Source organism: Micropterus salmoides, unplaced genomic scaffold (genome assembly GCF_014851395.1).
Source record: "Micropterus salmoides isolate LMB-PRFRI ecotype aquatic unplaced genomic scaffold, ASM1485139v1 Ms_hic_scaffold_16, whole genome shotgun sequence".
NCBI classification, from domain to species: Eukaryota; Metazoa; Chordata; class Actinopteri; order Centrarchiformes; family Centrarchidae; genus Micropterus; species Micropterus salmoides.
In genome coordinates this window covers 9,847,410-9,859,839 of record NW_024040707.1, presented here as the reverse complement: position 1 = coordinate 9,859,839, position 12,430 = coordinate 9,847,410, and the positions used below count along the sequence as shown (strand labels likewise).

Here is a 12,430-nt window from a genome sequence, read left to right as displayed (position 1 = left end):
ATGTTTCCATAGTGAGCAGCATCAACTGTGTGAACATCCTCTTAGTCCAGGTGTAACAGGTTGTATCCTAATGTGCCTCTCTGTCTCACCAGAACTGATGTTCACACATTATTATTTTTAGTTTTCTTCCCACTTCCCTCCAAGATACACCACAAAAAAGGCGTCTTACTCATTTGTAAAAACGTATCCTCGCCCACTCTATGTTCTGAAGATGCAGAGTTGTGCAGAGGCCTTGTTGCATTGTCCTATCAGAGCACTACAGGTTCACACAGGATAAGTTTTGTGTTGCTCTTTTGGATAGGATTTCCTGTTTTTTTCAGCACCCATCCTGCCTGTCTCAAACAAAGCCCTGTCCTGACCTTCCCAGAGCAGACAGCAACCATTCATTGTGCTTTCACTCCCACACATCCACAATTATACGTCACAATAGCCATGCCAACCTTGAGAGGAAAACAATCAAGTCTAAGGGCGCTGCATTTCTGCATAAATCATACGTTTGAAACATACTCCTATGCGCAGTGCTTCCCAGTGACTTTTTTCAAGCTGTTTCCAGTTTTTAATTATTTAAGTATGTCTTCCTCTAACATTGAGACGGTGTAAGCAGCGTGGATATGTCAGTGCTATGATACATTAGTCCGTCAATACAACACTAATGTATCATGTTTATAGTTTGTCTAGATCTAAAAAATAGACATTTCTTAATGCGTGGTAGCTTGAATGTGTAGTTTTGATCTACTTCACCGGTGGTGCCAAGAAATAATTGAGGGGTCACCAGACACTTCTGCTAAAGAAAATTAATTTATTGTTTTTTAAATTTATTAATTTATCAGTCAAGATATTTTACTCAAAACCACAAACGTCTCATGGTAGCAGTGGGTGAAAAGTCAGGGGATTATGAAAATCATTAGGATTCATCATCTAGGGACCATGGATGCCTGTATAAAACCTCATGTAAATACATCCAACAGTGTTTGAGATATTTCAGACTGGACTAAAATGGTGGACCGAAAGGCAAACCGACGCTGCAATCCATAGATCCAAGCAGCTAGCATGGCTAAAAACATCGTTATCAATGTGATTATCATTATTGATGGTCAAACAGGCAGAGGAATTGACTATTTTTTCTCAACTAGAACACACTCAAAATGTCAAATATTATTGAACTACAGAGCCTTTAAGACATTTAGACAACAAGCTCATTCTAAATGTTAAAACAACTAAAACGTAGGGGGAATCTTGTGTAGACATTGAAGACCCACACAATGACTAACAGAGCCCCACACTGCTGGTTTGACCACCCTACATTAAACTCTTCTGTTATTACCATTTTCATTTTTTAATTCTATAGTTTCAGATATATTTTGTGAAAAAAGAAATAAAGACTGCTGACAGTTACAGTAGTTTATTCTGTATGTGCGTTAAATAAATTATATGAATCTTCAACCAGCGTGAACAGAAAACACACACACACACACACACACACACACACAGACAGAAAAGTACAAACACTTAATTAAAAACACAATTGTTTGTCTTTTGGGATTGATACGCCCACCGACTGATTCTGAGTTCAATGTCATGCACATGGTCTCAAATGCAAGCAGGCAATTGCAGAACTGACAGCAAATAAGGCGGTTTTACTACACTTGATTACACTGCTTGAATAACAGTTACATAAATAGTGAACTAGATCTATGCCAGAGGGACTGTCTGTATGATACTAAGTGTTGGATCTGGTTCCTCTGGAAGATTATATTATTTCCTCTTCACATAAATTCAGTCATATCCGTACAATTCAGAGGTAAGCCATGACACATGCATGGGAGTAGTGCTAGCTCTTTCATTCTTTGTTGAAAAGCAATTTCTCAGCTGCAGCTGGAGGAGTACTGACACAAACGTGCGCAAAACACACACAATCCACCCCCCAACCACTTGAATTTCTAAGATATCCCAACCACCTACACAGCATGGTGTTCTATCTGATTGCACTTGAGTATCATTAAATTAAACGTTCAACGCAGCCTGTTACATTCCAGTGAACATCTACAGATACATTGGACAGTTAAGGAGCGGCAGGGCAGGCCTTTTGTTTGCAATGGACGGAAGCATTTTATTGGTGGACCAGTCACTTTTGCTCCCGCCTCCAGATGATGACCATGCCAGTGGAATCGGCGGATGCCAGTAAACTCTCATCACAGTTGAAGCTGACATCGAGCACTGGTCCCCCGTGACCCTGTAACTTGTTCACTATCGCCTTGGCGTTGCGCTCGACGTCAAAGAAGTAGACACAGGCATCCTCACTGCCAGTCACTGCGTGGGAGGGCAAATCGGGAGATCAAGAAATTAAATGGTGAAGACAAATTTCAACTAAATCAATAAATAATGGATGGCTTATTAGAACAATTCGGTTTGGACTGAAAATAGGTAAACTAATCTACTAATCTATCTCAAGAGACACTGTTAAAACCACATATCCACAATACAGTCTTTACATTTCTAGCAGGGAAACTATTTTAAAGATGGCACCAGAGATACAGATTTAAGGCCAGTTTTGCCACAAAGACCTCTCAGGTGTTGTTCTGTTTATGTCCTTTATTGAAATAATGTAAGAAACCGTGTTGCAAAATATCTGTTAACTAATTAACACATCCTTAACCGAAGATTCTCAAGGGTATTGTTATGAGTGAGATGCTTCTGTTAATTGGAGACACAAACCTGATAATTTAAACACCGACAAGCCTTGAATGAAATGCAAAACAGTTGATTGTTGAGGAAATAATAAAAGGTTAGGAAAATCAAGTAAGGTGAAGCTCTGAGGTTGAGAGTGTTAAATCCAACTACTCATGTACACAACAACGCTTTACAAAAACAATTTAATAAAATATATACAAGCTAACAAGGTAGGTTACCTTATTGCTGAAAGGATGTTGCCTTTTCTTTTTATCCAAAAGTAGCAGTATACATGCATATCTTTTTTCCTCACCTTGGATAGCCTGCAGCATTTAACGAACTGTGGTGTAATTTTCTATTCAAATATCACAGCAGGAAGGCTGAGAGACGTCTTACCCACACAGGCCCCCTGTCTGAAAGACATGAGGGGGCAGAAGATGCTATGAACGAGCTGGGAACCCTGCTGGATAGGGAAGCTTCTCTTCAGCTGTAGTGTACCATCATTGTCCACCACCCTGCCAAATGCAAAGGTGGCACAAACGATCACATTCAATGTGACAATTTAAATACATCTTCACATACATACTTCACCAATGAAGGTGGCTTTAAATTATATCTTAGCACAGTGGAGACAAAACTCCCTATTAATAAAGGGTGACATGCCGTTAGAGACTGACCTGTACAGCAGCAGCTTATTGACACAGGCGTTGATCAGCAGGGAGGGGTCTCTGGCCTCTCGGCTAATCCAGGACCGAGCAGATATGCTGCAGATGGAGCTGCCTTCGCTCACCACCAGGCGCTTGGCTTTGGTCAGCTTCCCTAAAGAGGGGGGCAGAAACACATCAACTGCTTTCCCTCTCAACAGTGACACCATTCAGAGCATGATACAATTATTAGAATCAGGCATGCAAACTGGTCAGGGGTAAAAAAAGGTGAGAAGGAAGCTCTCATTCTGTGTTGCTTTCACATATGTTTCTCCTGTAGATCAACTTTTCTCATGTAAAATCATCCTTGCTGAATTAGCACACATGCATGTATGATTTAGTCTCCCCTCCTCTTTTGTCATGTTCACAGGAAGAGAACGGAAAATTTGGCCAAATAGAAACTGTGACAAGAAGTTAAAGTTACTGACTGGTGCTGCACATTTTGGGGTCATTTCATAATCAGTAGCTTGTTTATTCTTACTTAAAAATTCAAATAAAACTTTCTCAAATCACTTTCATTGGTTATTTGCCATTTCATGTAGCAAGCTATTTTTCAAAGCATTTTTATTAAACACTTGATGGGGACATGTCTCCAGCGTCCTCTGTGTAAATAACAGATGCCGACACGTTTTATCCTATTGATGTTAGCCTACATTATATCCTGGTCCTACGGACAGCTCGTTCGGCAGTCTTTTACCGTCCTCACGTGTTCAGCTGTCTGTATAGCGGACTAGAAAAAGGACCCGCCCTATCCTGCCTCTGATTGGCTGTAGGGTTGAGGCATTAGGAGTGACGATTGGTTAGTTGCAAAGCTCATGCTAGAGAGGAGAGTACTCAAAAATAAATACATAAATAAAGAGAGCAGAGGAGTCGGTAAATAAAACAGGTAGGCCTAAATGCTGTCTTAGCAACAACCAACCCCACCCCCCACCCCCCCCACCCCCATTTATTTTCTCATCGGATCTGCACAAATCACGTAGGTGACCCATTTTGGTTTCAAAACTACGAATTTCGCTGAAAGGTGAGGAGTTTGCATTCCTGTAGAATTTGTGATTCAGTCCCTACACACTCTGCCCTCTGCCATGGAAATATTGTGAGTGTACCTGTGGCCATGTCAAAGAGGAAGGAGAAGATGCTCCCTCTGTCATCACCAGCCCAAAGGATCCTCCCCGGAGCATCAAAGGAGAGAGACAGCACGCGGCCTGTCAGCTTGCTGGAGCCCCCCTTCACCTTCTTCCCAGTGGAGATGTTCACCACCTGCAGGTGGTGCTTGCTGTTTCCCACCTGCAACACAGAACTGGGAGTGAGGACCTTCATTATTTTCAAAAGGGAAGCACTGAGAAACTGACTGTGAAAAGCACTGGATGTAGAGTTTTTGCTGATGCACAAGCACAGGTTGAAATTGTAAAAGATACAATATTTCTTTGAAGTCTAATACTAGACACGACCGAACAGAAAGCATATTATCTTGTGTTTCGGCAGATGAGACAATACAGGGCTGCTCTGGTAGACAGACCAGTTAAACCAGTAGAAACCATAAAGAAACACATTTCTTCCTCTACTCTAATGTTATTACTTATTTTTGGTACAACTGGTTAAAAAGAAATATCCATCTCCCTCATCGTTTTATTTAATGAGGCGTAAATGGAAACTGCTGCGCACAACTTTGCTTTCATTTTACATTCTGCTGATCAATTAAACTATTTGTCATTGACAAAGCAGAGTAAAAATAAAATTATCCAAGACATTTACCACTTTTGTTTTGGTAACTAAACATGACATTCAGTTCTACAATTTTAATCAATGTCTGCATGAATATGCATGCAGCAATTGGGAATGAGCTGAAAAGCTACTAGTGGGAGGTTTTGCCTCTGCATGCTTTACTGTTTTGTGAACATACATCTCTCACACAAATGAGAGTGTTTTGAGCAAAATAAGACGCATGATAATTAATTCAATTTACAGCATTTTATGTATGTTGAAGTGGAAATTAAGGCTCATTTAACCCTTTCCCAACATTCTGAATGCAATATGTCATGTCAGCTTTCGCATATATGCGTGGGAAATGGCTCGCTAGTCCCCCCTGGGCCACGTTTCACAGAATTGTACGAAATTTTTGTGGCAGATGTATCATGTCCAGACCTACAAAAAAAGCCTCCAGGAGCAATGCCCTAAGCCCAACAGGAAGTCGGCCATTTTGTTTTTAACCGCCATTTTTGACAATTCACAGGTTACATTCTTTAAAGAGGTGGTATTATGCTTTTTGGCTTTTTCCCTCTCCTTACCGCTCCTTTATTATTATGTTTTCTATCTTTTTTGTGCATGTAACAGGTTTGCAAAGTGAAAGAGCCCAAAGTCCAGCCCAAAGGGAGTTCCCATCTCCCACAGAAAGCTCTGCTCTGAACCGTTTGAAAACAGCTCGTTTGTAGTCCAGCCCTTCACTTCCTGTACTTGTAACGTCACAATGAAAACGCTTGCCAAGCGGCTAGGGGGTCAGGCACGCCCTCAAACCAAGCTAGCGGAGGCCCGTTGGCTCGACTTGCCTTTGTTTGGTTTTCCATTGTAGAAATGTTGTACCTGCTTCCAGGTACTTTTTTTCGTATTACCTCACCTCCGTCGAGGTTCCAAGCGAGCTGAGGGATACTAAAATGTAACGTGAAAACACGTCAGACTGCTGATTGGTCAGAGAGAATCGTCACTATTCACTGCATCATCATTGCTTAGCCCCAGACAGAGGCCAGCAACAGACAGTTTTATATTTTACAGTTTTCGTATGGAATTTCATCACTAAATCCACTTCTGAGAGAAGTTTTGTGGTGAGAAATCAGCTGTGTAGATTTCGAATATTGACAGTTTTACGAGAAATGATGGCGAAACAAAATGTGCTTGAATATTTTCGGAGTTCCGCAAGTGGCTGCGGGGGAAGCCTGTGCCAACCCACGGGAGGAGCGTGTGAGGCCGGCCAGCTGCCCACTCACAGAGCCCTCTGCTACCACCGTCACACAGACCGCTGCAGCAACAACGGCAGAGGAAAACACAGCTGGAAGGTTTTCATACCGCTTATCTGTCTTTACATTCTGAGGAATGTTGAAACGTTTTAACTTAAAAAAGAGAAAGCTGTGTGGATCGCTGGTGTGTGTGTGTCGCATTGAACATCACCTCGTGGCAGTAGCACAAGCTACGTACTATCTCTGGGTACTACCTGCAATGGAAAACGGAGCAGGGCCGAGTAGAGTCGAGTCTATCGATTTGCGCTATGGTAGCATTTTTCGGCAAGGCAGCATAGATCGTCAGAACACTGGCAACAGTTCAACATTTAGTCCTAAAAGACGATGCAACTCCGACTCTGTTTGGGCCTGGAAATTCACAATCACAACCTGTAAGTATGCTTTATTGGTTGTGAATTATATTTAAAATAAACACAGCAATGTAACTTCACAGACTCTTCAAGTGCGGAGTTGTTGTAAACGTTGGCTAACACAGCTATAGCAATGGAAATATAGTTATAGCTATAATAATGATAATAATAATAATAATAATAATAATAATAATGTTACACCCGATATGAAAGCTACTGAGCAAACGTTCAAATTGTTTGGCCAATTTTTATGTAAAATTTAGTTGAAATATGGTGATTTTTGTAGTGGTTTCTGGTAAGATGTGGAACAATGATGTTGTGTGGTTGTGAGTAACTTATACCATCTGCTAGGTTACGGTCGCAGTCTGAAGTGGCTTTGATTTGGATCACACTACCTCGTTTCTTACGACCCGCGCTTCTCTGCTTCTGATTGGCTAGTAGTCCTTACCAGGGAACTACGCATGTGCAACTCCCAACAAAGATTTTGTTCAAGATGCAGTACTATAGCTCAAGAGCAGAGCGTACAACACACAGGGTGAAAAGAGGAGCTGCAGCAATGTGCAGTATGAGAAAAATATGGTGTTTTTTGAAAATTAAACCATGTAAACCTGTTCTGGTACAACCCCTAATTAAGATTTTGAACCTGAAAATGAGCATAATACCACCTCTTTAACAAACCCCTCTGTAGAATTAATCTGATCAACTTCAAATTTTTGCTGTGCAATCTAAAGACATGAAAAGTTGTGCTATCTGTGAGTTTTTGTCGATGAGCATGTCCGTGTCATGGCATCGAAAATCGATGATTCGCCATAAAACAGGTGTTGTTATAACTTCAGTGTACATGCTCACATCTGTAGCTAAATTTACATGTATGATAACAGTCCCGCCCTGAACACATCCATATGCCAACATTCACTCCAATGCCGCTTGCAGCTTTATTATGTTTGATGCTGAATGAGTGAATTTCAGTTGAATGGCTTACCACAGTAATGCATGCAGATATGCAATTTGGTTCCTGAGCAGCTCAATATTACAGAAAATATTTCGACTTCACTTTTTATAAGACATTCTAAATTAGTACTGATTTATTGTGACTTATTAATATTGAATATTAAAGTCTCACAGCAACATTTAGTCCAGAAAGACAACTACTGTCATTTGTATTTGAGTTGATAACTCAAATTAGCAAATTAGCAAAATTTTGTTCCTGCAAACACAATACTATTTAATTGTTAAATTAATTCTTTATAATCAATTCAGAGTATTAGAAGTATAATACTGTAACACAAAAATTCACTCTCTGACACAAAAGGTAATTAGTTTATTAAAACTTTCCTTTCTAGTCTTACATTAAGTTCTCAGATGTTTTTCAATGCTGTTAGCTGTAATTCAGTACAAATCCCATGCTCAGTTAGTAGGAATTATTACGAGAGAATATAAAAATGTTTTGTAACACGTTATAACATGTCTTAAATGTAACTCACCACAGTAAGGTTGTTATTCATGGGTTGGAAGGTGCAGCAGAGCAACTCGCTGGATTCTGGATCTCTGACCTCTCGGATGCACCGACCATCCTCCGTGTTCCAGATACGCAGAGTCCCATCTAGTGATGTCGACACAATGATGTCATTGCTCAGAGACCAAGCAAAATCTGTGACAGGACCTCCGTGACCTTTCAGGGTCACCTTAACACTGGGAGGAGACGGAGACAGTGTCATGATGGACAGGGTGCCATCCAGTGAGCAGCAAGCAAGGAGGTGCTTGTCATCATTGGCAAACTGCAACCGCGGAACTAAAAGAAGAAGAAGAAGACGACGAAGAAATAAATGTTGAAACTTAATGTATAGAAATGGATGATGATGAATAAAAAACATTTCCTTACCAGCAGAGTCTACATGTTGGTCAAATATGTGGTGCATGCCAGCAAAAGCATAATTTTCACTCAAAGTTGTGTCCCCTGCCATGGCACGACTGGCCTCTGCCACTGAGGTGGGCACCAAACTGCCCGGAGGCCTGTGGCCAGAAGTAAAAAACACCACGTAGGCATATAATCAATAAAACACACCCCACAACCCTTGCCTACAGCTGACAACTGACCATTAAAGAGATCTGACCATTACTCAGTGCAACCAAACCAGAATTGAAGCCAGTAAATCCAACAAAAAGTAATGGCTCAAAGGGAGAAATAAATCAAAGTGAATTAAATTGCTCAAGCAGAGAGACAAGATGATGGAGGCAAATTGAGGATCTCTGTGTGGCATTCTTCTGATTACCTCTCATCATAGACTGCTCTGTTCATCTGGGCCTGTAGCTGGTAGGAGCCTCTGCTGACGGACCGGCGGTGACCACGTGCCCCTTGGGCGCGGGGGTCCTCCTCAAAGTCCTGCCCAAGAGGAGAGGAGAGGAAAGGAAAGGGAGGGGAGGGGGAGACAGAACCTCGTAGGAGTGAGTGTAAATAAGAAGAAGCTTGTGAACATAAATAATCATATAATAACAATCAATATTTATTGAAAACTTATTGAAATTACCATGCATTTTTAAGTGAATGACACTGCCCATATACATGGGCAATTCCAGCCATTTCAACCAAGCTGCTCAGCTAATATGCATCGGCAGCCAAAGTGTTGTTTGGCTATGCTGCTGATTGATGACAACTAAGGTCTAGCTATCCAGATGGCTCTCATATGTTGAATCCTATATTTTCATTCCAACTCTCCATATATTTATATCTCCTTTTCCAAATTCGTAAACAACCCCACCCCCTCCCGTTCTTTCACTTCTACCTTCCCTGCCCTTTCTGTTTCTTTGGGTCTGACCTCCATGCGGTCCAGTGTGGTGCGGGAGCTGCGCACACTGCTCGCCCTGAAGCTGCTCTGCTCAGACAGGGGCCCGTAGCGCAGGGCCAGCAGCTGACTGCGCAGCTTCAGGTACTGCCTGCGCAGCCCTGGCTCAAAGCCACACTTGGCGTTCTCTCTGAGCAGCTGGCTGCGTCGGCGGATGTACTGAGTTCGGAACTGTGGGAACGTAGGCGTGCGGTAAGCATTGTACCTGGGGACACAGCACACACAATACTTAATAAGTGGTCCATAAGCAATTACACGTCTGAATAGCTTCTTCATCAGTTAAGACAATTAAAGTATGCTGCATGATTGAGTCTCACCTTGCGTCCACTGCCAAAACCTGCTGCCAAACTGCTGCCATTCCACAAGCACTCTGGATAGAGAGGAATCCACTGCCAGGGCAGATTACTGTCAAAATAAAAAACACCACTTCATATGTTTTTGCTACTTTCATTAATAAACATTACAAGTATGCATTGTATGAGAATGTAGCTTAGCTAACATAGATGTTACATTCATTGAACTGAAATACCACCCCCACCTCCCATCCACAACGTTGAATCAAGTGATGATACAGAATCTAATGGCACCACAGGAAGAATACCTTGCTATTGAGCTATGCGAGTTTGACACCAGGAAATAATTGTTGAAGTGACCTGAAATAGTCAAATGGGGCTAAAGAATGAACGGGTGGGCCAGTATTTGCCTGCGTATAGCAAGCAGCACCAAGAAAAGGCAAGCCTTCCTGACAGATAACGTCGCAAAGCTAACTAACGTTAGCTAGCAATTAGCAAGTTAGCCACAACATCATATGCGATGTCCTCGCATAAACATCTATTTTCCATCCTTTCTTCAATATACATAGATAGTCGGCCAATTAGCAATTTTACACGGAGTATTAGCCACTGTATTATAATAATACAACAAAGAAACACAGATAAATACGTATGAAAACGGCTCACCTTCCTTAGCTTTTCTCCATCGCTGCCTTTTCTGTCACGTGTCACATGACACGGTGTAACCAGCCCACTTTCTGATGTGGAACTACATGAATCCGGATGATATTTCTTAGTATTTACATGGTTTATTGTTTGATCAAATAACAATTTGACTGGATACATAAATGCAACAGGCCACGGCCTAAAACAGACACTACTTTATTTACAACATCGTGGTTTAATAGGACAGAAATTACATTTCACAAATTTTACAACATTCCATTTACCGTCCTCCAACCCCACCTACACACATGCACAAAGTCATTTGCATAGTAGGAGTGGTGCCTTTAGGGACCACAGCGGTTCTCAAGGGGCAAAATAATCAATAGGTTAATATTAGCAATATTTTAGCCTAGAAGTCCACACAATGAAGAATGCAAAGGTTGGCAAATCTGAGCCCCACTTAATGATCCCTGCTATTATCCTCCACTCAGTGCTGACAATTCTGATTGCTAATTTAGTGTAGTCATATGTAACAACAACGTCTTCTCATAATTATCCTTTTTTTTTCTCTTAAAAAGGTCCTGAAAATCTAGTCTCTCTATTAGCTTCTTACCCAGTCTTGATGAAGCAGATTAGCTGAATGTTTGACTGTTACACTCTTAAAAAGTAATACCTTCTAACAACAAAATCTTCTCATTTTGTTTTTTCAGGACAAAATCCTAATCCTTTATCCACGTTCTAATATGGCTGATCAACATGACAGAAAGTTTTCCCTGACTTAGTAGACAATTTACAAAAGCAAACACTATCACATCACTGGTAACATGATGAAAACGCTTTCTTGTCATGGACAATAGGTGAACACACAGTTCCAGTGGCTTCACAATGGCAGTATTACAAGGTCAGCTCTGAGGTTTCGCCTGGCTCAGCAAAGACCTGCAGAGCTGTGGGGCATGCTGCTCAGCTGACAGGGCTCTTTGCTTGTTCATGGTGCTCTTTCTCGAAGGGGCCCCAGTGACAGAGCCATTCACAAGCACGGGCCATAAATGACCGAGTTCAACACCACATTAAGCACTGCATTCTCAAAATCAGTAGGCTACTGACTCTGGAGCACAGCCAAAATGCCAGGAACAAAAGGTAAGCAATGTGAAACAAAAATGTATGTCTACAAAATAGTTTTGTTTCATTTATCTGGATAACAGAAGAGCTACATGTTCAATGACATAAAGATTAGATGACTAATTTTGATAGAGAGTAACTGAGTGTGTCCACTATTTTCAGGTAATAAGTCGGACAAGAAGTCAGCTACCAAGGTAATAAAACCGTTACTACACTACTTCAAAATCCAGATTTTCTTCTCAATATGTACATTTTTGTTAATTTATTTATGTTGGCTTTAATTTCACAGCAACCTCAGAGTCCTAAAGAGCAGCCGAAGAAAGGTGATCAGAAAGGAGACGATAACAAGAAGCAAGGAGGTAAACATTTATATAAAACCTACATTTTTTTTATTTTAACCCAGTGAATAAAATCTGTGCAGACTACATGATTTCCAAGTTGAGAAAGAAACATTTTTGTTGTCAAGATTGTTAAAAGCCTTCAGTGGTTTGAGATATATTCGCTATGTCTGGCACACAGTGTGGAAATGAGGTGCTGTGATTGCTGTGTCCCCAGTGAAGGTATCTGTCTGTGTTTCATCCCCTCGCAGGACAGCCGAAGGGAGAGAAGCAATAACTTCCAGGCATTTGTGAAGATGGCTTTGGAGACACTGCTGGGGTCCTGCCGTCGTAAAAATGGCAGCCCCCGGAGCAAGCAGGGCTGAGTGCGCCACACTTTTCCCGTGAGCCTGCAGACTGGGCTGTTGTGCGGTCTTTCAATACAGCATCTGCTCACCTCTCACAGAGGTAGAAAGTGAAC

General features: G+C 41.4%; 1 protein-coding gene and 1 long non-coding RNA gene across 2 annotated transcripts; one reads left to right on the top strand and one right to left on the bottom strand.

The window, feature by feature from the left end:
* Positions 1-1,386: 1,386 nt before the first annotated feature.
* On the bottom strand, positions 1,387-10,660 carry wdr13 (WD repeat domain 13). The gene is made up of 10 exons (XM_038722336.1): positions 10,535-10,660; positions 9,893-9,980; positions 9,549-9,780; positions 9,006-9,115; positions 8,615-8,745; positions 8,217-8,524; positions 4,478-4,658; positions 3,348-3,489; positions 3,067-3,185; positions 1,387-2,310 (listed from the first exon to the last, which is right to left on the bottom strand). The coding sequence occupies exons 2-10, from the start codon at positions 9,931-9,933 to the stop codon at positions 2,126-2,128; spliced, it is 1,449 nt and encodes a 482-aa protein (XP_038578264.1). The 5' UTR covers positions 9,934-9,980; positions 10,535-10,660; the 3' UTR covers positions 1,387-2,125.
* A 111-nt stretch (positions 10,661-10,771) lies between these two features.
* LOC119905375 lies at positions 10,772-12,303 on the top strand. Its single transcript, XR_005444812.1, has 4 exons — positions 10,772-11,650; positions 11,795-11,826; positions 11,922-11,991; positions 12,222-12,303. It is a non-coding gene; the product is annotated as an uncharacterized LOC119905375 (long non-coding RNA).
* Positions 12,304-12,430: the final 127 nt, after the last annotated feature.